Here is a 21423-nt window from a genome sequence, read left to right on the forward strand (position 1 = left end):
TGGAGTTAAAGGTTTTGGGGAAACCACAGTGATATAGTGCCTAGAGGCCAAAAAACTTACGTAACTGATGAACACTTGCAGAACTAAAACTCAGGCTTTCAATCCGTCATTCTAGATTATCTTTTCCCCAGACACACTAATTTGCTGCATGTAGTGTTTCATATTTGGAGGAACATTCAAATCATACAACCCCTCAGTTATAATCTGGAAGTGGTACAGCATGAACACCTATGTGTACAGTGTAATGATGTAGACAAGCTTTTCAAAAAAGTTGAAACCTCGGTATTGTTATATGGAACTGTCCAATCTAATGTTGACTTTTATGATATTATACTGTTGAGGATTGAGAAACCAGGGCTTCCAAATGTTGAATACAACTCCTACCATGAACAAGGCTAGCATAATCTAAAACAGGCATGGGCAAACTTCGGCCCTCCAGGTGTTTTGGACTTCAACTCCCACCATTCCTAATAGCCTCAGGCCCCTTCCTGAGGCTGTTGGGAATGGTGGGAGTTGAAGTCCAAACGTCTGAAGGGCCGAAGTTTGCCCATGCAAGTTTGATACCATTTGTGAGTGCCACAGCTCCATCATAAAACATCCAAGCATATATAGTCCAATGAGGTGTGTTACAGTGCTGGAACTCTTCATCAGACAATTTTTATACTCCCCCTAATGACAAATTCTAGTAGGATAGTACTGTGACAAATAAAGTGGTACCAAACTGGGTTGCTGTGATTTTTTTGGGCTGTATAGCCATGTTTCCTGTAGCATTCTCTCTCGATATTTTGCCTGCATCTGTAGCTAATGGCATCTTCAGAGGTCTGATGCTAATGAGGCAAGTGGAGTGTATATATGTCCAGGGTGGGAGAAAGAACCCTTGTCTGTTTGAAGCAAGTGTGAATGTTGCAGTTAGCAAGCTTGAATAGCGTTAAGTAGCTATGAAGCTGCAAAGTCAATCAGTGAGGGTATCTGCATAGAGGTATCTTGGCTGTTGTGCCTGGAGGCACCTTTTGTTTGGGAGGTGTTCACTGGCACTTGGTTGTTTGCTGTCTGAATTCCCCTGTTTCTGTGTGGTGTTCTTTATTTAGCATTGAGTAGCTTTGCAGCTGCAAAGTCAATCACTGAGAGTATTTGCATAGAAGAAGCTTGGTTGTTGTGCTTGGAGGCATCCTCTGTTTGGGAGATTTTAACTGGCACTTAGTTGTTTGCTTTCTGGAATTCCCCTGTTTCTGAGTGGTGTTCTTTGTTTACTGTCTTGATTCTGGTGTTTTTAATACTGGTAACCAGATTGTGTTCATTTTCATGGTTTCCTCCTTTCTATTGAAATTGTCCACATGGTACCAAACTGCTCTAACGGTAGCATGTCTATACTGTTAGTGTTCCAGACCCAGTTGCAGCACTGACCAGTTGCAATGCACTGACTAAACTATGGCCAAGGGAGGGGCACAGAGGGCGGTGTGGAAGGCTTACTTCGGCTCAGAGGGGAATTATCCCAGAGTGGCATTAGCTGCTGAGAGCTGCTTCTGAGCTGCCCTCCAACTGGGTTAACCCAGATGCCAATCTGGCCCTTCGCAGCTCTATCCACGGCTGTGACACTCCCCTTTTGCCGAGCGAGCAGCAGGGTGGCCTGGATCCAACTAGAAAGATGCGGATTACAAGATCACAGTCTTTGTGCTTTTGCAAAAAGAGGGTGGGATGGGGGTGGGGAATAAAAATGCACATTGCCTTTTGGGGTCAGCGGTGGCTGGAAAACACCCCCCCCCTCCCCCAAATAACACAAGTCCAACTTACATGGAGAGGAAGCTGACTTATGAGCAGAGGTTTCAAGCAGCACCAATGTATATGTGTGATGGAAATTAAAATGGGGGAGATGAGCATTCTCCATTGGTCAGCAAAACTGAAGAAAGAGAGAGAGAGAGAGAGGCGCACAAAGTGGCCTATGCAGGTACGTGTACACATATACAATGCAAATGAGATTGAAGGAAGTGGTTTGCCTCTTGAATCTCTCTCTAAACTGACTCTGGATGGTGACCTGGCTGCAGATTAAGCATCTGAGGCCTTACTAGTGAACTCTTTAACACACATTTCTATTTCTCTCTCTCTCTCTCTCTCTTTTGGAAGCAAAGTAAATTGCTGTCAATATTCAGAATTCAGCAAGAAAAATTGCTTTGTTCAGAAAGGTGGCAATGCACAATGTCAGCAATGAAGAGACTTTCCTAGAGATCAGAAGGGGTTCTTTGGAAGCAGACAACACCATCCCCAAAACAACAGAGAAGTTCTATCATCATCGTTGTCGTCATCGCTATTTACTGTACATCTTACAATATAGTTTGATTTAAAAATAAATGACGGAACCACCATCATCTGGACACATCTCCAAAAGCAACATGGATGGCAAATATCAGGTGAACCCAACCCACTGAGTACTTTGAGGTAGCATTGCATGCAGCCTTATACAGAAAGAATCCCCCTACATTCTACCCCCCCTCCCCCAAATATGATCTAGCATCTCATTGCATAATATTCTGGGCTGAAAGCTGAGGCTGGGCATCTGCCCCTCACACACGGCTTCTCCGAGCGTCACATTTTGATACTTACAGTCCCACCATTCAGGACAACAGCCATCTCGGTGGGCTGATAGACGTTGCTTCGGAAGGGAGCGCTAGGGCGGCTTCCCAAACTGCCGTTGCGAAACCCTGCCGTCCGCAAAGCTGCAAAGCGCAATAGAGAGAAAGGGAGAGGCTGAGAACAGCAACTTTTGGCTTCCTACCTCTGCAAATGTCTTTGGCATGTTGCCCTCCGGAAAAGGGTGAACTGCAACTCCCAACAGCCAGAGCCGAAACACATTGAATATGTCTTAATGGTTTTTAACTGGGAATTTTAAAATAATGTTTATATTTAATCCTGTTTTAAAGTTTGGATATTGGAGTATTTTTAAATTGTGTGCTGATGCTTTTTTGTTAAGCTGCTTTGAGTCTCCTGCAGTAGAGATAAAGCAGGGTATAAATAAATATAAAAACAACAACAACCAGTGGGAGAGATTGGGGCCCAACAACAGCAGATTCATTTCTGATTTGCTGTGGATACGAAAGCCTCATCGCGGTGAGAACATAGGAACACTAACCAAGGAAGATTGGTTTATAAGATTAGTAAGCAAGCATCTCATAACTGGCAATTCAAATCAACTCAATCAGAGTGAGACAGCATACCGCAAGACTATAATTCACTATTGTGTTACTTTATTTATACAACTGGCCCTCTGTATCTACAGGCTGGGCACCCACAGAGTCAACAATTCAGGACTTGTGTGTGTGTGTGTGTATATATATATATATATATAAACCCCAAAGGCAAACTTGTACTGTACTTATTGGGACTTGAACATCCATAAGCATCCTATATCCCACTTGCAAACACTCCCCACTCCCTGCCAATCTCAGACAAAACATATCAATTTGAGAAACACAGTAGGATTTGTTTAAAATGGCATCACATTTTCTATTGAATTAAAATCATAAAGTTATCGATTTATGACAAAGGGGAATAGTGGCATAGCATAATTATCTTGCAAAACAATGAGTTCCCAATAGCCTGCTGGAATACAAACACCTGCATAAATGATGGTAGGACATCAAGGACGGTTCAGAAGGAAGTCCAGCCCATATCATCCCTCCAAAAGTCATTATCATCATTATGTTTGCCTGACTATCAAGAAAAAAGTGAGTGCTAGAATTAATAGCATATGAAAGCTGACTGGCACAAACTGGGGATCACAACCAGACACAGTGAAGACATCTGCCCTTGCGCTTTGCTACTCTTCTGCTGAATACGCATGCTCAGTGTGGAAAACATTTCACCACATTAAAACAGTGGATGTGGCTCTTAATAAGACATGCTGTATTATCACAGGATGACTACGCCCAACACCGCTGGAGAAATTATACTGTTTAGCCAGTATCACACCACCTGACATCTGTCGGGAAGTAGCAGCCAGTAATGAAAAGATTAAGGCAGTGACATCCTTGGCCCATCCTCTGTTTGGATATCAGTAAGCAAGCCAACACCTAAATTAAAGAAATATCTTCCTACGATCTACAGAGACACTTACAGGAACACCTCAACAAGCAAGAGTCCAAAAGTCGTAGGCTAAAACCCAGAACATCAATCCATGGCTGATACCAAATGAGAGACTCCCTCCTGGGCACACAGAAAAATGGGCGACTTGGAAGGTGCTGAACAGACTGTGCTCTGGGACCAACCTTAGGAAATGGAGCCACAAAGTGGAGTCCATGACACGTAACTGGATGACAGCAAACCACAGACCACTTACTACAATGCAGTCTGAGCCCTGCCACATGCACAATGGAGGACCTCCTTACAGCCACACCAGGGGCACTCCAAGTGGCCAGCTTCTGGTCAAAGGACATTTAGTATCATGCCAAGTTTTTAATTTCGTTCGTGGTTTTTCTATATATCATAACTGTATTCTCAATTCGCTTTTGACACAATAAATAAATAAATAAATGTTTGTGTTTCTTTATATTCTACTTTTTCTCTCCACAAGGAGACTCAAAGCGTGTTTCCATCCAATGTGAGAATGGCAGGACTGAAAGAAAAGGCTTAACTAAAGATTTCTTCCAATCGTAGCACTGATGGGTTCAATGCAGGTGAAGAGCAAATAATCTTCACAGAATCCTGCCATGGTTGCCGATTTACAATCTGGTTGGATGCTTCAACGGTAGTGACCTGTAAAACGCTTGGTTCCACTACACATGCCTGATTCTAATCATTGCAATAAGCCAGAATGCTGTATCGCCTCTCACTCATTAGAACTGGACAGTCAATGCAAACTGATCATGGACAGCCCAAGGCTGCATATTGCTTTAACCCACTACAATCCACAGCAGACAAAGCAGTGTAGTAGGATGGTCTTTTGCATTAAAAAAAAGACTCACCACACACAAAATGTCCCACACTCACCTGTTGCACAGCACCATCATGGGAAAATGGGTGCCTCTTGTTTGAGGCACATCGCTTTCAAAGTACCCCCTTCTGAATGTGTGTTCGGAAAGCCTGCTAGAAGCCCATTGAGCCAGTTGCTGTCTGACTACAATTCCCATACTCCCATATCTTTGCTGGTTTTGGCTGATCAAAGTGACATGGGCCTCTCATCCATTTTAATCTTCACTGCACCTTTCTTAGACCGCAGTATCCTTCTGAGACGCCTCACAGGAATGAGACTTGGGGGCACTGTTCTGCACTGGCTTCATCCTTCCTGGAGGGTCACTCTCAGAAGGTGTTATTGGGGGACATCTGTTTGGCCCCACAGCCATTGTCCTGTGGGGTCCCGCAGGGTTCAGTACTGTCCCCCATATTGTTTAACATCAACATAAAGCCGTTGGAAGATCATCCAGAGTTTTGGCGTTCAATGTCATTTGTATGCAGATGACGTCCAACTCTTCTAATTCCTTTCCACCTGCTGCTAAGGAGGCTGTTCAAGTCCTGAACCGGAGCTTGGCAGCTTTGACTGTCTAGATGAGGGCTAACAAATTGAAATTGAATCCAGACAAGACAGAGATTCTGCTGGTCAGTTGAAAGGCCGAATTAGGTATAGGGTTACAACACGTGCTGGATGGGGCTACACTCCCCCTGAAGACACAGGTTCACAGCTTGGGAGTTCACCTGGACTCATCGCTGAGCATGGAACCCCAGGTCTCGGCGGTGGCCGAGGAGCAATCGCACAATGAAAACTTGTGCGCCAGCTATGCCCATACCTTGGGAAGACTGACTTGGCCATGGTGGTCCACGCTCTTGTTACATCCCGAATAGACTACTGCAATGCACTCTATGCGGGGTTGCCTCTGAAGACTGTCTGGAAGCTCCAAATAGTCCAATGGGTGGCAGCCATATTTCTTACTTCAAGGAAGTACAGGAAGCATACAACCACCCTGTTGCATCAGCTCCACCGGCTGCTAGCTTGCAAAAAATGGCACATCTCACCATGAAGGGAAGGACTGTGTTTCCCTTGCTCCACTTTGCAGGAAGTGCTAAATGGTGGGAGGCGACTTCATGGCCCTTATCACTCCTCCCCCTTGTTGTAGCTCTTTTTCTATAAGCTAAACTTGCATGCTGTGAAAGAGGACCTTCCTTCTTCATACAAACCGGACAACTGTCTTCTATTGGGAAAGTTACAAAGCTACTCTAGTTCATGCTCTATGGACTTAATTAACCCCACACACTCGCCCTATGCTAAGAGGGAGGTATACTATCCACTTCAACTAACCCTTGGTGACGTACTACAAGTTCTCCCAGTGATCTACCAGTGGATCCCAAATTATGGAAATTGCAGTTTAATGGCACCTGGCTGGCTATAATTTGCCCACCTCAATTTGAGACGAAGCCTATCTAAACTTTGCTTCTAAAAGGCTGGGCGGCCACATCTTCTATCTTTCCTGGTCATTGCCTGAGGATGGTAGGTGTTGTCACCTAATTATATTTAGTTGGGGAAAGTTGAGAAAGGGAAGTTTGAACTACTATGTGATCATCATGTGTTTCCTTTCAGTTGGAAATATCATTTCTCTTCTTATTCTTTGGTGCATTTCAAGAATAGGACTAGACTCCACCAAAGCACCTGCTAAAATGAATCACGTCATCTTTAAAGATGCCACTAGGTTATTTTTTCCACCATGCCTCTCTTTTCTATGCTGAAAAAGACCAACATGGCTACAGCCTTAAAACCCTACTGGAATGTTTAGCCAATTCATGGTCAAAGACGGGCTCATCTCCCCTCCTCACAGACATAATAATCTGAGGAAAGTGTATGGTTCAGGTCTTACCTGCATTATGCTCATCCATTGAAAAGGCTTTGTTTTCCATGTAGCTCCGTGGAAGCTGTAAATCGTCCTCAAACGCAGTCTCCCGCATGCGCGGTTGTGAAGTGTCAAAATAATTAGGTGTGTTTTCTTGCTGGGATGGAAGGATGGAGCAGTGGACCTCTGGGATGGCGTGAAAAACCACAAAGACCCAACCGCTGGAGACCAGCGCAATGGCGAGCGTTGGGTCCCGCCACTGGTCCCGCCTCCCAAGTTCTTTATTCCCATACAGATACATTGCCAGCCATGCAACCCAAAGCAGGACTGAGAAAAAGCTGGTGAGAATGAGGCACACGCCATTCTTCTTCCACTTCTTGAACTTGCCGCAAACTGTGAAAAAAGAAAAGCCCAGAGCCACCACCATCAGAAACATCACATAGATGGACGCCATGGCGAAATCCATCGGCTCGTAATGGCAGGCCAGCTTCCCGTCCCTCACAATGGTCAGTATCAGCCATTCCGTTGCAATAATAACTTGGACCAGGGCAAGGCAGATGGCCGCACCAGCCAGCTGCCATCCGGACGGGCTTTTGCCATGGCGGACGAGTCTCCGGAGCCTCCAGGCCTGAGCGACCAAGCAGGAGAAGCACAGGGCAAAGAGGACCCCCCACAGGAACCTGCGCACAGAGCAGAGAGTCTCGTCTTCCTCGATGATGAAGGCAAACGCCAAGCCAAAGAGTCCCAAGGTCCCAAGAAGGAAGAGGAAATGCACCCCCAGTGGGCTCTTCTTCTCTTTCTCTTTGATGAACGGCAGCCGTGCCAGCAAGATCAGCATGAGAAGCAGTGTGGTCAAGACCCCGGCGCCAGCCACTGCTTCCACAACGATCCCCCAGATAGCATCCAGATCGCAGAGGTACACGTACTGAGGAAGGATGTCCAGTCCGCAGCCTCTGGAGGTGCTGGAGTTCTCAGAGGAGCCATAGCCGACCACGAGGAGGAGGAGGAGGAGACCAAGGGTTGGGAGAGCCACCATTTTTCTTTCTGGAACAAGAAGACCAGGAGATAAAATATAAGAATGACAGGGTGTTCTTCCCACTTATTCCATTATCGTACACCTCTTAGGACTTTATCACATTGAGATATTTGTATCATTTGTATCAGTATGCATCCCATATTTTTTTAGGACTGGATGCATGCTGTATTTAGACAGGATGCAACCTCTCCTTCCTCATCACACCTGATCGTTATTATGATTCTTATAATTGGAAAACACTGTGCTTTGACTCTTCACACCATGGAAGGCTGGCTCCTACTGGTTGTTAGGAATGGTAGGAGTTGAAGTCCAAAACACCTGGTGGGCCAAAGTTTCCCCATGCCTGGTCAACACTGCAATAAATGCAGATAAACGGCATTATGAAACTGCATTATATGGCTGTGTAGATGGGGTCTGGGATCCCCAGATTCAAAACTGGAGGCAATTCAATCCCATTTTCGCATCTTAAGTGTGGCGAATATACACTTTGATCCACACCGGCTACGTTGGTTACGGTCCTTTCCGTTTTCTGAAATACTTCTAAAGATAAGGCACATGCTAAGAATTGCCTCGGGAGTGCTCCTTAGTTTTGTTCTGGAAACACCATAACCTCATGCTGCTAATTCACACCTAACTCAAAATTATGTATTCACGTTGTTCCGCATCAATCAGACAGGCACGGGAGTTGTGAAATATGTATACTCTGACACCGGAAAAAGTATCGCCCTCGTTTCTATATATTGATGTTTGAAAGAACTGACAACACTCTCACTGTATGAGAACATTTCCTGTTACAGATTTTGTTTCTGGCTTCAAGGAGGAGAACATCCCTCCTTGTTATCATAAGACATTTTTTTTAAAAAAAAATCTGTCCCTGTTGGACATTTTGCTTTGCTACTCTGCTGCTGAGGACACATGCCCAGTGTGGAACACATCTCACCATGTTAAAACAGTGGATGTGGCTCTTAATGAGATATGTCGCATTATCACATTATGTCTACGCCCTACACCAATGGAAAAATTATACTGTCTAGCCCAGTGGTTCTCAACCTTCCTAAGGCCTTGACCCCTTAATACAGTTCCTCATGTTGTGTTGACCCCCAACCATAACATTATTTTCATTGCTACTTCAGAACTGTCATTTTGCTACTGTTACGAATCGTAATGGAAATATCTGATATGCAGGATGTACTGGACCAAATTTGGCACAAATACCCGATATGCCCAAAACCGAATACTGTTGGGGTTTGGGGGGGTTGGTTTTGTCATTTGGGAGTTGTAGTTCTTGGGTTTTACAGCTCACCTGTAAAGCTCATTCTGAACTCCACCAACGATGGAATTGAACCAAACTTGGCACACAGAACTCCCATGGTCAACAGAAAACACTGGAAGGGTTTGATGGGCATTGATCTTGAGTTTTGGAGTTGTAGTTCACCTACATCCAGAGAGCACTGTGGACCCAAACAATGATGGAACTGGACCAAACTTGGCACAAATATTCAATATGGCCAAATGTGAAAACTGGTGGAGTTTGGGGAAAATAGGCCTTAACATTTGGGAGTTGTAGTTCCTGGGATTTATAATTCACCTACCATTAAAGAGCATTCTGATCCCTACCAATGATAGAATTGAGCCAAACTTCCCACACAGAGCCCCCATGACCAACAGAAAATACCGTGTTTTCTGGTGCACTTTGGCGACCCCTCAGACACCCCCTCACAACCCCCTCAGGCCTCCCGACCCCCAGGTTAAGAAATGCTGGTGTAGCCAATATTGCACCACTTGACATATGTGGCAGCCAGTAATGAAAGGATCAAGGTATTGACATCTCAGGCCCATCCTCTGTTCAGATATCAGCCAGCATGCCAATGCCTTAAATCAAGAGATACTTGCAAGAACACCTCAGCAAGCAAGAGTCCAAAACTGGCAGGTAAAGACCCTGAACCTCAATCAGTGGCTGAGCCTGGATGAGAGACTCCCTCCTGGGCACACAGAAGACTGGGCGACTTGGAAGGCGTTGAACAGACTGCGCTCTGGCACCACGAGATGCAAAGCCAACCTTAAGAAATGGGGCTACAAAGTGGAGCCCACGACATGTGAGTGTGGAGAAAAGCAAACCACAGACCACCTACTACAATGCAGTCTGAGCCCCGCCACATGCACAATGGAGGACCTTCTTACAGCCACACCTGAGGCACTCCAAGTGGCCAGCTACTGGTCAAAGGACATTCAGTATCATGCCAAGTTTTTAATTTCGTTTGTGGTTTTTCTATATATTATAACTGTATTCTCAATTCGCTTTTGACACGATAAATAATTAGACATTTGTAAAGATGCAACTAACCAATATCAAATATACTATCCCCATTTTTTTCTTTTTCCTTCCCTTGCCCCATTCACTCTCCTAGTAAATCTATATATATCTATATCTATATTATCTATCTATCTATCTATCTATCTATCTATCTATGTATATAATAAAAGTCAAAGTTTGTATGCGGAGGACAAAAGTGTGGCGGTGTGGCGGTGTATGTGCCAGCATTCTGATTGGCCACCCTGAAAGTTCCAAGATTCTGATTGGCTGCCGCTGTGGTGCTATTTGCATATGGTCTCTGATTGGCCAGCTTTACAGGAGCCCCTGGTGGAGAAAAGGGTTCATGACAGAAACGGAGACATGAGAGAAGGAAATTTGCATATGGTCTCAGATTGGCCAGCCTCAATTCCAAGATTCCGAGATGACAAAGAGATGACAGGAAAAGGCCAGGGACTCTGTCAGAAAATTACCAATACAGACCAAACTTGGCACACAGAGCCCCCATCACCCACTCTACATCCTACTGCAGTTTGGAGGAGGATGAACCATGGATGTTGGGACTTGCAGTACCATCACTCACTTTCTGAGACCGCTGTTGACCTCATCCAATGACTGATCAGGACCAAACTTGGCACATAGACCTCTCATGACCCACTTTACGCCCTGGTGTGTTTTGGCCAGGGATGGACCATGGATTATGGGACTTGCAGTACCTTTGTTCAATTCCTGAGACCACTGCAACCCCCATCCAATTACCGACAAAGACCAAACTTGGCACACTGAGTCACCATGACACACTCTATATCTTGGTGCAGTTTGGAGGAGGATGCACCATGGATGATGGGACTTGCAATACCTGCACTCCCTTCCTAAGACCATTACAACTGCCAACAATGATGGATCAGGACCACAATTCATACTGAGAGCCCGCATAACCCACTCTACATCCTGGTGCAGTTTCCAGCAGGATGGACCATGGATGATAGGACTTGAAGTACCTCCACTCCATTCCCAAGACTGTTCCAACCCTCATCTAATGACCGATCAAGTCCAAAGTTGGCACGCAGAGCCCGCATGACCCACTCTACATGCTGGTGCTGCTTGGAGGAGGATGGACCATGGATGATGGGACTTCCAGTACCTTCACTCACATTCTGAGACCTCTGTGAACCTCATCCAACGACTGATCAAGACCAAAGTTGGCACACAGAGCCCATAACCCATTCTACATCCTGATGCTGTTTCAAGCATGATGGACCATGGATGATGGGACTTGAAGTACCTCCACACACTTCCCAAGACCATGCAACCCTCATCTTATGACCGATCAAGTCCACAGATGGTACACAGAGCCCCCATGGGCCATTCTACTTCCCGGTGCTGTTCGGAGGAGGACGGACGATGGATGATGGGACTTCCAGTACCTTCACTCACTTCCTGAAACCACAGCCACACTTATCCAAATATCAAGAAAGACCAAACTTGGCACAGAGAGCCCCTTTGGCCAACTCAACATTCTGGTGAGGTTTGGGGGAGAACAGACTATTGAGGATGGGACTTGCAGTACTTAAACTCACTTTCTGAGACCACTGTGACCCTCATCCAATGACTGATCAAGAACAAAACTTGGCGCACAGAGCCCCCACGACCCACTCTCCATCATGGTGCAATTTGGAGGAGGATGGACCACAGATGATGGGACTCGCAGTACCTTCACTAACTTCCTGAGACCACTGCGAGCCATATAAATAACTGATAAAGACCAACCTTGATACACAATTCCTTTCTCAAATAACCAGGGGAAGCGCCGCGTCCCCAAGCTAGTGTTTAATAAAAATGATTTGGGTAAAAAAAAGAAACAGATCTGATAAACAGGCCTTTGGACAAGCAATCAGCTGATCACAACTTACATTCTCCTGATGCCTTTAGCTTTGGACACACAGTTGTTGGTACCCGCTTCACTGCTATCCAAACAAGGCATGGCAACTTCCAAGGATGCATCATCATCATCATGAGTAGTTTTTTCCCCATTTTTTTAAAAAAAAGAACTGATTCTTGTGATATTCATCTCATGTGATTCCAGCTATTATGGGACAAGCTATTCCATAGAGGCCATGCCCCATTTCCTCCTTTCTTGGAGATATGTTTGGCAGGAGCAGAGAGACATCCTGAGAGCTAGTGGCCCGTCATTCATCCCTTCCTAGAGTTGTGGAGTGGAAGAATGGAGCAAAGCCAAGCAGAAAAAGGCACCAGTGATCAGGAATCTGCCCCTTACCAATTTTAGGATTTTCTTTCTGGACTAATTGCCACCAAATTTGGCCACAAGACACCTACTAACCCAAGGAGTGACCATCCCTCAAAAAATGATTTTGTCATTTGGGAGTTGTAGTTGCTGGAATTTATAGTTAACATACAATCAAAGAGCATTCTGAACTCCACCAATGATGGAATTGAACCAAACTTGGCACACAGGACTCCCATGACCAACAGAAAACACTAGAAAGGTTTGGTGGGCATTGACCTTGAGTTTTGAAGTTGTCGTTCACCTACATTCTCTGTGAACCCAAACAATGATGGATCTGGACCAAACTTGGTACGGAAACTCAATATGCCCAAATGTAAACACAGATGGAGTTTGGGGAAAATAGACCTTGACATTTGGGAGTTGTAGTTACTGGGATTTATAGTTCACCTACAATCAAAGAGCATTCTGAACCCCACCAACTATAGAATTGGGCCAAACTTCTCACACAGAAATGCTGCCTTAAGGCCATCCAATGCAACTTCCTTCACCAGGGCCAGAAAACATAATCAAAGCCCTCCTGACAAAGAGCCATCCAGCCTTAGACATAGATAGAGATGATTCTCTCACACACATATATGTATATGACAGATATAGTATCACAGATTTGAAAGAGACCCCTAAAGAAGGACAATTATATGTTGCATGTTTCAGAGTACGCAAGCCAAACAATCTCTACATCAACACTGACAAAGAAGCAACAAGAAATACTGTTTACCCAAAAGCATAAGGAAATTACATATATTAGAAACCAACACTTACTCATTACTTTGTTTTCCAGATCACTTACTGGGCCACAGCAATGCTTGGCAGGTGATGGCTAGTCGCTTTATAAAGCACGATCACATCCTTCTTTGATGGTTTTTCTTAAAGCTTCCTCAACAACTCATGACCTAATTCAATCACAAGGCTGGTTCCTGCAGATCTCAGTGGTGAGCAGTTTCTAGTTAGTACAGCCTTTTCCTTTTTTGGAAAGGCATGACCTTTGAGAAATCATAACCTTTTGGGAAACCAGGAATCTCCATGGAAACATGACCCTTTTGGAGATTAATTGGCAGTCACACTATTTGGGATAATTATAAACCTTTTGTAAAGTATGATTTTCCTGAGAAGAGTTAAATGCTCGTTTTAAGTGAATCTTCTCCTCAGTGGTAAATATCCACTAGCATTTGTGCAAGGCAAATTGGGTTTCTGAATTGTTAGACTGATATACCTGGTTATCTCTTTGAACTGTTAGGAACAGTTCAAAGATTATGCTAATACACACAATATATAGCAAATATTCAGAAGTATTATTTCAGTTACCCAAAAACATCTATTCTTCCATAAAATATATTTGGTTTTAAATCATGCTCTCAAGAGACAAAAGTAAGTTGTCTTTGTTAAAAATAACACAGTTGGTTTACTTAAAAACTTCATCTATTCAGTATACAGGACCAGGCTGTGGCACAGCTAGCTGGGAGCTAGCTGCATTAAATCACTACTGACCAAGAGGTAATGAGTTCAAAGGCAGCCTGGGTCAGAGTGAGCTTCCGGCCATTAGTCTAGCTTGCTGTCGACCTATGCAGCCTGAAAGACCATTGCCTCTGTCAAGTGGGAAATTTAGGTATCGTTTTATGCGGGGAGGCTAATTTAACTAATTCATGACACCATAAAACCTTCCAGCAGCGTGCAGAAGAATGAGGACGTACTCCATCAAAGGACTTGGTGTCACAAGTGGATGGTGAAGTGACAGCTCCCCCTGTGGCCAGAATCGAGCATACCCTCATAAAGCTGGAAAAGCTTGGGCACAGCTGGAATGTTAAATTGCTTCTGTGTCTGTCTATATATGTTGCATGTCTAACTGGCATTGAATGTTTGCCATATATATGTGCATTGTAATCCGCCCTGAGTCTCCTGTGGTGTGAGAAGGGAGGAATATAAAAACTGCAAATAAAAATAAATAAATACAGGTACATTTCTTATTGGTTGAGAGATCAAACAGTAAGTTCTCTAAAGAATTCTGTTTCAGTCTCTTCTTTGTTGCATACAGACTAACACTCTCTTCAGTCTAATATATTACTGAGCATTGACTCAAAACAGACTGATTACACACCGCAGCATACTGACACTGACTTTACTTCTAAACTGTACTGCTTCTGATGCAAAACTGCCTTCTAAAAATTGAGTCTCAGACTGAATAGTCCCAGACCTGGTCACACGGTCTGTAGTCCCTCCCACACCTCAAACTACATAGAGTTAAGGGGAAATTGTGTATCAAAATATACATATAATATAGTAAGCAAACTGAATTATATACACAACAAATAACTATCGTATATTCTGGTGTAGAAGACTACATTTTAACCCAAGAAAATCTTCTCAAAATTCAGGGGTCATCTTATATGCGGGGTTGTCTTGTATGTGGGAGTAGTCTTATACACGGGAGCAGTCTTATAGAGCAGGTGCTGAAACTTCCAATCGGATTGGAGAATCTGTGGTTGCCACATATGGTGGGGGAAGCTAAAAAATGGCAATGGCCGTGTCCCTGCTGTATGCAGCGACTGTATGAAAGCATTAAGGGCAACGCTGTACAAGTACGGTAGAAGAAAATCCATTCATCAGGATTCGTGGACTTAATGCGGTCCCGATGGTGAGGTGAAGGGGTGCCTCACCGGGAAGGTGTGAGTGAAGGGCGGAGCAAGCTGCAGGCGTCTGGGGCACCAGGGGTATGGAAAAAAGAGATAGAGTGGCTCTGGGCCCAGAAAAACACACCTCTTTTACCTGTCTGGCCTGCCCTTGTATCCTATTACCGTACCTCCTCCTCTGCCTCTCAGATCTCGCTCCTGAAGTCTGCAGTGAAGCAGTGCAGGTGCGCATGTGCGAGATCTGAGAGGCAGAGAAGGAGGTCCAGTAAAAGGAAAATTACCATATTGAAACCAAATCTGATGCTTTTTAAATTTTTATTTGGTGTGCGTTGGAAGAGGGGTAGTCTTATACGGTGAATATATCCCAAACTCTATATTTTAACTGGAAAAGTTGGGGGTCGTCTTATACGCCCAGTCGTCTTATATGCCAGAATATACGGGTAGTATAGGAGGCTTGTAGAAGGTTGCTAGTTCCAACACATTTCACATTTTGTTATGGCCCCTATTAACAAACAGGTAACTGATCTTGGAAGCTAATCAGGGCCCACACACTGAACCCATTTTAGTACCTGGACAGCTCCTTCAAACATCAGACTAAAATCAATCAGTCTGGTTGGTACCTGGATGGGAGACCACCAATGATTACCAGGTGCAGTAGGATATAAAGGACAGAACTGGAAAAACCACCTCTGACTTTCTAAAAAGAAAACCTTATGAAATTCATGGGTCTCCAAGGTCATCGGGGATCATAAAGGTACATACATCTGAAACTCAGTGTCGGGATGCACAGAGACACCAAGGAGGGTTGGACAAGACTTTTTTCTGTTATACTGAGGTAGCCCCTGGAACATAGAGGAAACTGTAATAGTGACATTTGATCCTTAATGTTCTAGCCTATGACTGCACAGTTCAAGTGGTTCTGTTGTTGTTGTTCATTCGTTCAGTCGTCTCCGACTCTTCGTGACCTCATGGACCAGCCCACACCAGAGCTCCCTGTCGGCCGTCACCACCCCCAGCTCCTTCAAGGTTCTCCTGGGTGGGAATAATTAGTTCTATGCTCAAAGTTCTAGAATAAAATAGGTTCCCCACTGTGGTCCTAGATGATGCTCCTGCATCTCCACTGTTTCAGAAAGTCTATTAAATCACTGGGTGGAATTATTTTCAATGAGCTGGTGAAGTTGTTGTGTCAGCTCAGGTCCACCCTTTTAAAGATTTCAGCAGGGATCCCATCAGGTCCGCTGACTTTGTTATTTTTTAATTCACTAATTGCTTTGCTGACTGCCTCCAGACAAGGCAGGCTGTCAAACCAACCTTTGTCAGGACTGCCTTCCATTTGGAAACCAATATCCTCACTCTGAACAAACTTCTGAGAATGCCTGCCATAGGCGCAGGTGAAACGTCAGAAGATAATGTTACTGGAACATAGTCAGACAGCCCAAAAAATGCAGCAACCCAACGTCCTCACTGTGAAAGATCCAGAATAGGTCTCTACAATGACCTACGGACCCACCGCCATGACTCTACACTTGGAAGGGAATCAGACTCGTGGACCGTGAGTGAAAGCCGATGATGATGATGATGGAATTATCTGTATTCATTAAATGCGGGTGGAGAATATGTGATGGTCCAAATGTTATGGTGCTGCAAAGACAGAATAGAGGGCCACAGTGGCGCAACAGGTTAAACTGTTGAGCTGCTGAACTTGCTGACCAGAAGGTTGGCGGTTCAAATCTGTGGGATGGGGTGAACTCCCACTGTTAGCCCCAGCTCCTGTCAACCTAGAAGTTCCAAAAACTTGCAAATGTGAGTAGATCAATAAGTACTGCTTTGGCAGGAAGGTAAATGGCGCTCCAAACAGTCATGCCGGCCACATGACCAGGAAGTGTTTACGGACAACACAGGCTCTTTGTCTTGGAAATGGTGATAAGCACCACCCCCAGAGCTGGAGATGAAGGGGAAGCCTTTATCTTTATCTGTGTACCTGTGTTTCATTGTTTCAAGGCATTGAATATTTGCCTTGTATCTGTATGTGTCTGTATATGCTGGAATCCACTAGAGTCCCCTTGGGGAGATAGGGAGGAATACAAATAAAGTTTTGTTGTTGTTGTCGTTAGCCAATGGTAAAGAACTCTAGAAACTACAACACAACAAAATTTAGAGGGTCCACTGTTTCGCTTTGGGTTAAATAACTACAGCCTTTTGCATTGCAAAGGCTAGCTCATTTGTTGCAGGATTCCAATCGGACAGGGAGGAGCAAATTCCTTACCAGGTTTCAGAGTGCTACCAAGAATATTTCAGCCATTCAGGGATCCAAAGGCCTGGGATGAGCACTGCAGCAGTTCTGCAAAGGGAGGGGGAAAGAGTCCACACATCCTTCAGAAGCCAAATTTTCTCCCTGCTGCGGCTGCAGAACAAAAGCAGCCCCAACATGCAGCAGGATGCCAGAGGGGCTTGCAAGTCAGATTTCTGCCCAGACTTTCTGAGCCAGATCCAGAAGAATAAGCTCTGGGACCAGGAGCAAGAGACAGCTAAGCAGAGACCAAGCAGCCACTGAAGAGATGTCACCCTGTCATAATAATGAATAACGTCAGTGTGCTTTGCGCGCAGAAATGCCACAACGGTTTCCTCTCCGTTGGCATAATGCGATGGCACACGGAGCACTCTGCACCTCTACAGCTGCCTGCAAGAGGAATGATGACCCCTCTCAGAGACAAGGAGAGGCAGAGCAAAAATACCACCAATGTATTTTTAGATGACAGAAGGACTTTGGAACCCGAGATGGATGCACACTTCCCAGCTCAGGGACAGGCAAGCTATTCAGCAACAAGAGTGGCAGCAGCCTTTTCTAGGCATGCGGCGGATCATCATGATTCCAAAATCTCTTTTTTGAAAGTGATGAGCACTGGCGACTTTCAACTCTTCTCCTCAAGTCCAAATCCAAATGATCAAGACGTTTAATACGAACTTCAAGAGGCATGGGCAAACTTCAGCCCTCCAGGTGTTTTGGACTTCAACTCCCACAATTTCCGAGTGGTGTTCTTAATTTACTGTCTTGAGTCTGGTGTTTCTCAACAGATTTCAACACAAAGAAACCATGAAAATGAACAAAATCTGGTTAGAAGTATCAAAAAAATACCACAATCAAGTCAGTAAATAAAAAACACTACTCAGAAACAGGGGAACTCCAGATAGCAAACAACCAAGTGCCAGTTAACACTTCCCAAACAGAAGATGTCTCTAAGTACAACAACCAAGCTTCCTCCATACAACTGCTCTCACTGATTGACTTTGCTGCTGCAAGACTACTCAATGCTACTCAAGCTTGCTAGCTGCAATATTAACACTTGCTACTAACAGAAAAGGGTTCTTTCTCCCACCCTTGACATTATTCCACTGGTATATATATATACTCCACTAGCCCCACCCTCAACAGGCCTCTGAAGATGCCATTAGCCACAGATGCAGATAACACGTCAGGAGAGAATGCTGCTGGAACATGGCCATATAACCCGAAAAACTCACAGCAAGGGAAATCCGGTTGCAGCATTTGGGGTAAACAAGCAGAAAGAAGAGAACCAGTGCCAGTGAGTGTTACGCTCCATGACACTTTGTTTTTAAGGGTGCCCATGAAATAGACAAACAGATGAAGCTGCAAGGGGCGGGGGAGACTTCGTGGTGGCTCAAATCCCTCTCCCTTTCTCTCCTGCACAAACATAGTCCCTTGCCCCATCATTCCCAATGGCCCAGGGTGAAATTAAAGAGGGAGGGGAAGCTTTTGCAGCACCCAATCCATTCATGCCCTCGGTCTTTCAAAGCTCACTTCTCTGTGGCTGTCTTATGAGGTCAGTTTGATGTTAGGACAGACAAATAAACACCTATAGAAAAAAAGACAAACAATCTTGCTTGATGAACTGAGAAAGAGAGAGAGAGAGGGAGGGAGAAACATGCATATGATAATCCCCAGGATGGCCTCCTGGTCCTTTCATCCCATAGTCCCAGCTGCCTTTGGAGCTCGCAGCCGCCCATTGATGGCCAAGCCAATGTCCAGGCCGCCCCTCTGACAGAGGCCCACTCCCCCTTTGTCCTGGCGCTTGGCCCACACATCCCTGGAGGCTGCCCACTACTCTCCCCACTCCGCTGCGCTCTGTCTGTCCTACATCCAGCCTAATCTCCCACCCCAGACTGCCGTCTGTCACCAGGTAATTCTCTGGGGAGATGAATGGCAACAAAGTGTTATAGTGCTGTGTGTGTGTGCATGTGTGCATGTGTGTGTGTGTGTGTGTGTGTGAGAGAGAGAGAGAGAGAGAGAGAGAGAAGGGGGGTCTATATAATCTGTTTCCCTTTCGAGATGAACAGACTTTGGGCTCCATCTGAGCTGAATTTATAATCGTAACAACAACAACCTGCCCTATCAGACAGAGAACCTGACATTATACCCACCATCCAAAACGAAGGCTAAGAGTCCAGAGGAGATTGCCAGATTGGAGAACTCTGCATTGAACCAGCATATTACATATGTGTTGTCAAAGGCTTTCATGGCCAAAATCACAGGGCTGCTGAATGTTTTTTGGGCTGTATGGCTATGTTCCAGTAGCATTGCTTCCTGACGTTTCGCCTGCATCTGTGGTTGGCAAAAAATGCCTTCAGGCAACAATACTGATTGACTCTGCAGCTGCAAGGCTACTCAATGAATTGGATACTTCCTTAGCCTGCTGACATGATATATTACCAGTATATTATGCTTTTAATGTATAGAGAGTAAAATAAATGTTTAATTGGTCTGACTTCTTGTATTTATTATGTTTCTGTAGCTTAACCCTTGGCTTTGGTTCTTCAAAAGTTACATTGAGTTTATTTTAATTCATGTTTTGCCCTAATCGTTGTTTATCTGTTTTTGGGCTGGTCGCTTCTGCGTGCTTGCTCCATCCATATTCAACATCTACACAAATGACCAGCCACTGCCAGAAGGAACAGAGAGTTTCATCTATGCTGATGATCGTGCCATTACCGCTCAAGCAGGGAGCTTTGAGATGGTAGAACAGAAGCTCTCCGAAGTTCTAGGTGCTCTTACTGCCTATTACAGGGAAAACCAACTGATCCCTAATCCATCTAAAACACAAACATGCGCCTTTCACCTTAAGAACAGACAAGCATCCCGAGCTCTGAGGATTACCTGGGAAGGAATCCCACTGGAGCATTGCAGCGCACCCAAATACCTGGGAGTCACTTTGGACTGTGCTCTGACCTACAAGAAGCACTGCCTGAACATCAAACAAAAAGTGGGCGCTAGAAACAACATCATACGAAAGCTGACTGGCACAACCTGGGGATCACAACCAGACACAGTGAAGACATCTGCCCTTGCGCTATGCTACTCTGCCGCTGAGTATGCATGCCCAGTGTGGAACACATCTCACCACACTAAAACAGTAGATGTGGCTCTTAATGAGACATGCCGCATTATCACAGGGTGTCTGCGACCCACACCACTGGAGAAATTACACTGCTTAGCCGATATTGCACCACCTGACATCCGCCGGGAAGTAGCAGCCAATAGTGAAAGGACCAAGGCAGAGACATCTCCAGCTCATCCCCTGTTTGGGTATCAGCCAGCACGTCAATGACTTAAATCAAGACATAGTTTTCTTAGATCTACAGAGACACTCGCTGGAACACCCCAGCAAGCGAGAGTCCAAAAGTGGCAGGCCCAAACCCAGCACCTCAATTCATGGGTGATACCAGATGAGAGACTCCCCCCTGGGCACACAGAGGACTGGGCGACTTGGAAGGCGCTGAACAGATTGCGCTCTGGTACCACGAGATGCAGAGCCAATCTTAAGAAATGGGGCTACAGGGTGGAATCCTTGGCATGCGAGTGCGGAGAAGAAGAAACCACTGACCACCTGCTGCAATGCACCCTGAGCCCTGCCACATGCACAATGGAGGACCTTCTTGCGGCAACCCCAGAGGCACTCCAAGTGGCCAGATACTGGTCAAAGGACATTTAACCAAATACCAAATTTGCAAAATCTGTGTTGTGTTTTTTTTTTAATCTCTGTGTATGTTTTGCACTGTTAGAATTGTAATACAATGGTTGCTGATGACACGATAAATAAATAAATCTGTTTTTGGGCATTGAACGTTTGCCATTTTTGCTATTTCTGTAAACTACCCTGAGTCTTTTCGGGGAGAGAGGACGGGTTGTTGTTGTTATTATTATTATTATTTGAAACACAACAAGATGAGTCCACAGCAAACAAGATCATTGTGCTGGCTGTTGTATTGGATCACACATCGAACACTTTCCAAGTGTCTAGGACTGTGTGATGTATCGG

General features: G+C 45.0%; 2 protein-coding genes across 2 annotated transcripts in view; both read right to left on the reverse strand.

Moving 5' to 3' along the window:
• The window catches only part of KNOP1 (lysine rich nucleolar protein 1), a 268616-nt gene that overhangs the window by 89553 nt on the left and 157640 nt on the right, over window positions 1–21423 (reverse strand). The window lies entirely within an intron of this gene.
• The window catches only part of GPRC5B (G protein-coupled receptor class C group 5 member B), a 35622-nt gene that overhangs the window by 8358 nt on the left and 5841 nt on the right, over window positions 1–21423 (reverse strand). Inside the window, exons 2-3 of the mRNA XM_067461044.1 lie at window positions 6837–7853; window positions 2599–2711 (exon numbers count right to left, since the gene is read on the reverse strand). Of these exons, the coding sequence (XP_067317145.1) occupies window positions 2599–2711; window positions 6837–7845 (1122 nt within the window). The 5' untranslated portion in view covers window positions 7846–7853. The remainder of the gene's footprint in view (window positions 1–2598; window positions 2712–6836; window positions 7854–21423) is intronic.

This window comes from Anolis sagrei, chromosome X (assembly GCF_037176765.1).
Source record: "Anolis sagrei isolate rAnoSag1 chromosome X, rAnoSag1.mat, whole genome shotgun sequence".
In the NCBI taxonomy this organism is placed as follows: domain Eukaryota; kingdom Metazoa; phylum Chordata; class Lepidosauria; order Squamata; family Dactyloidae; genus Anolis; species Anolis sagrei.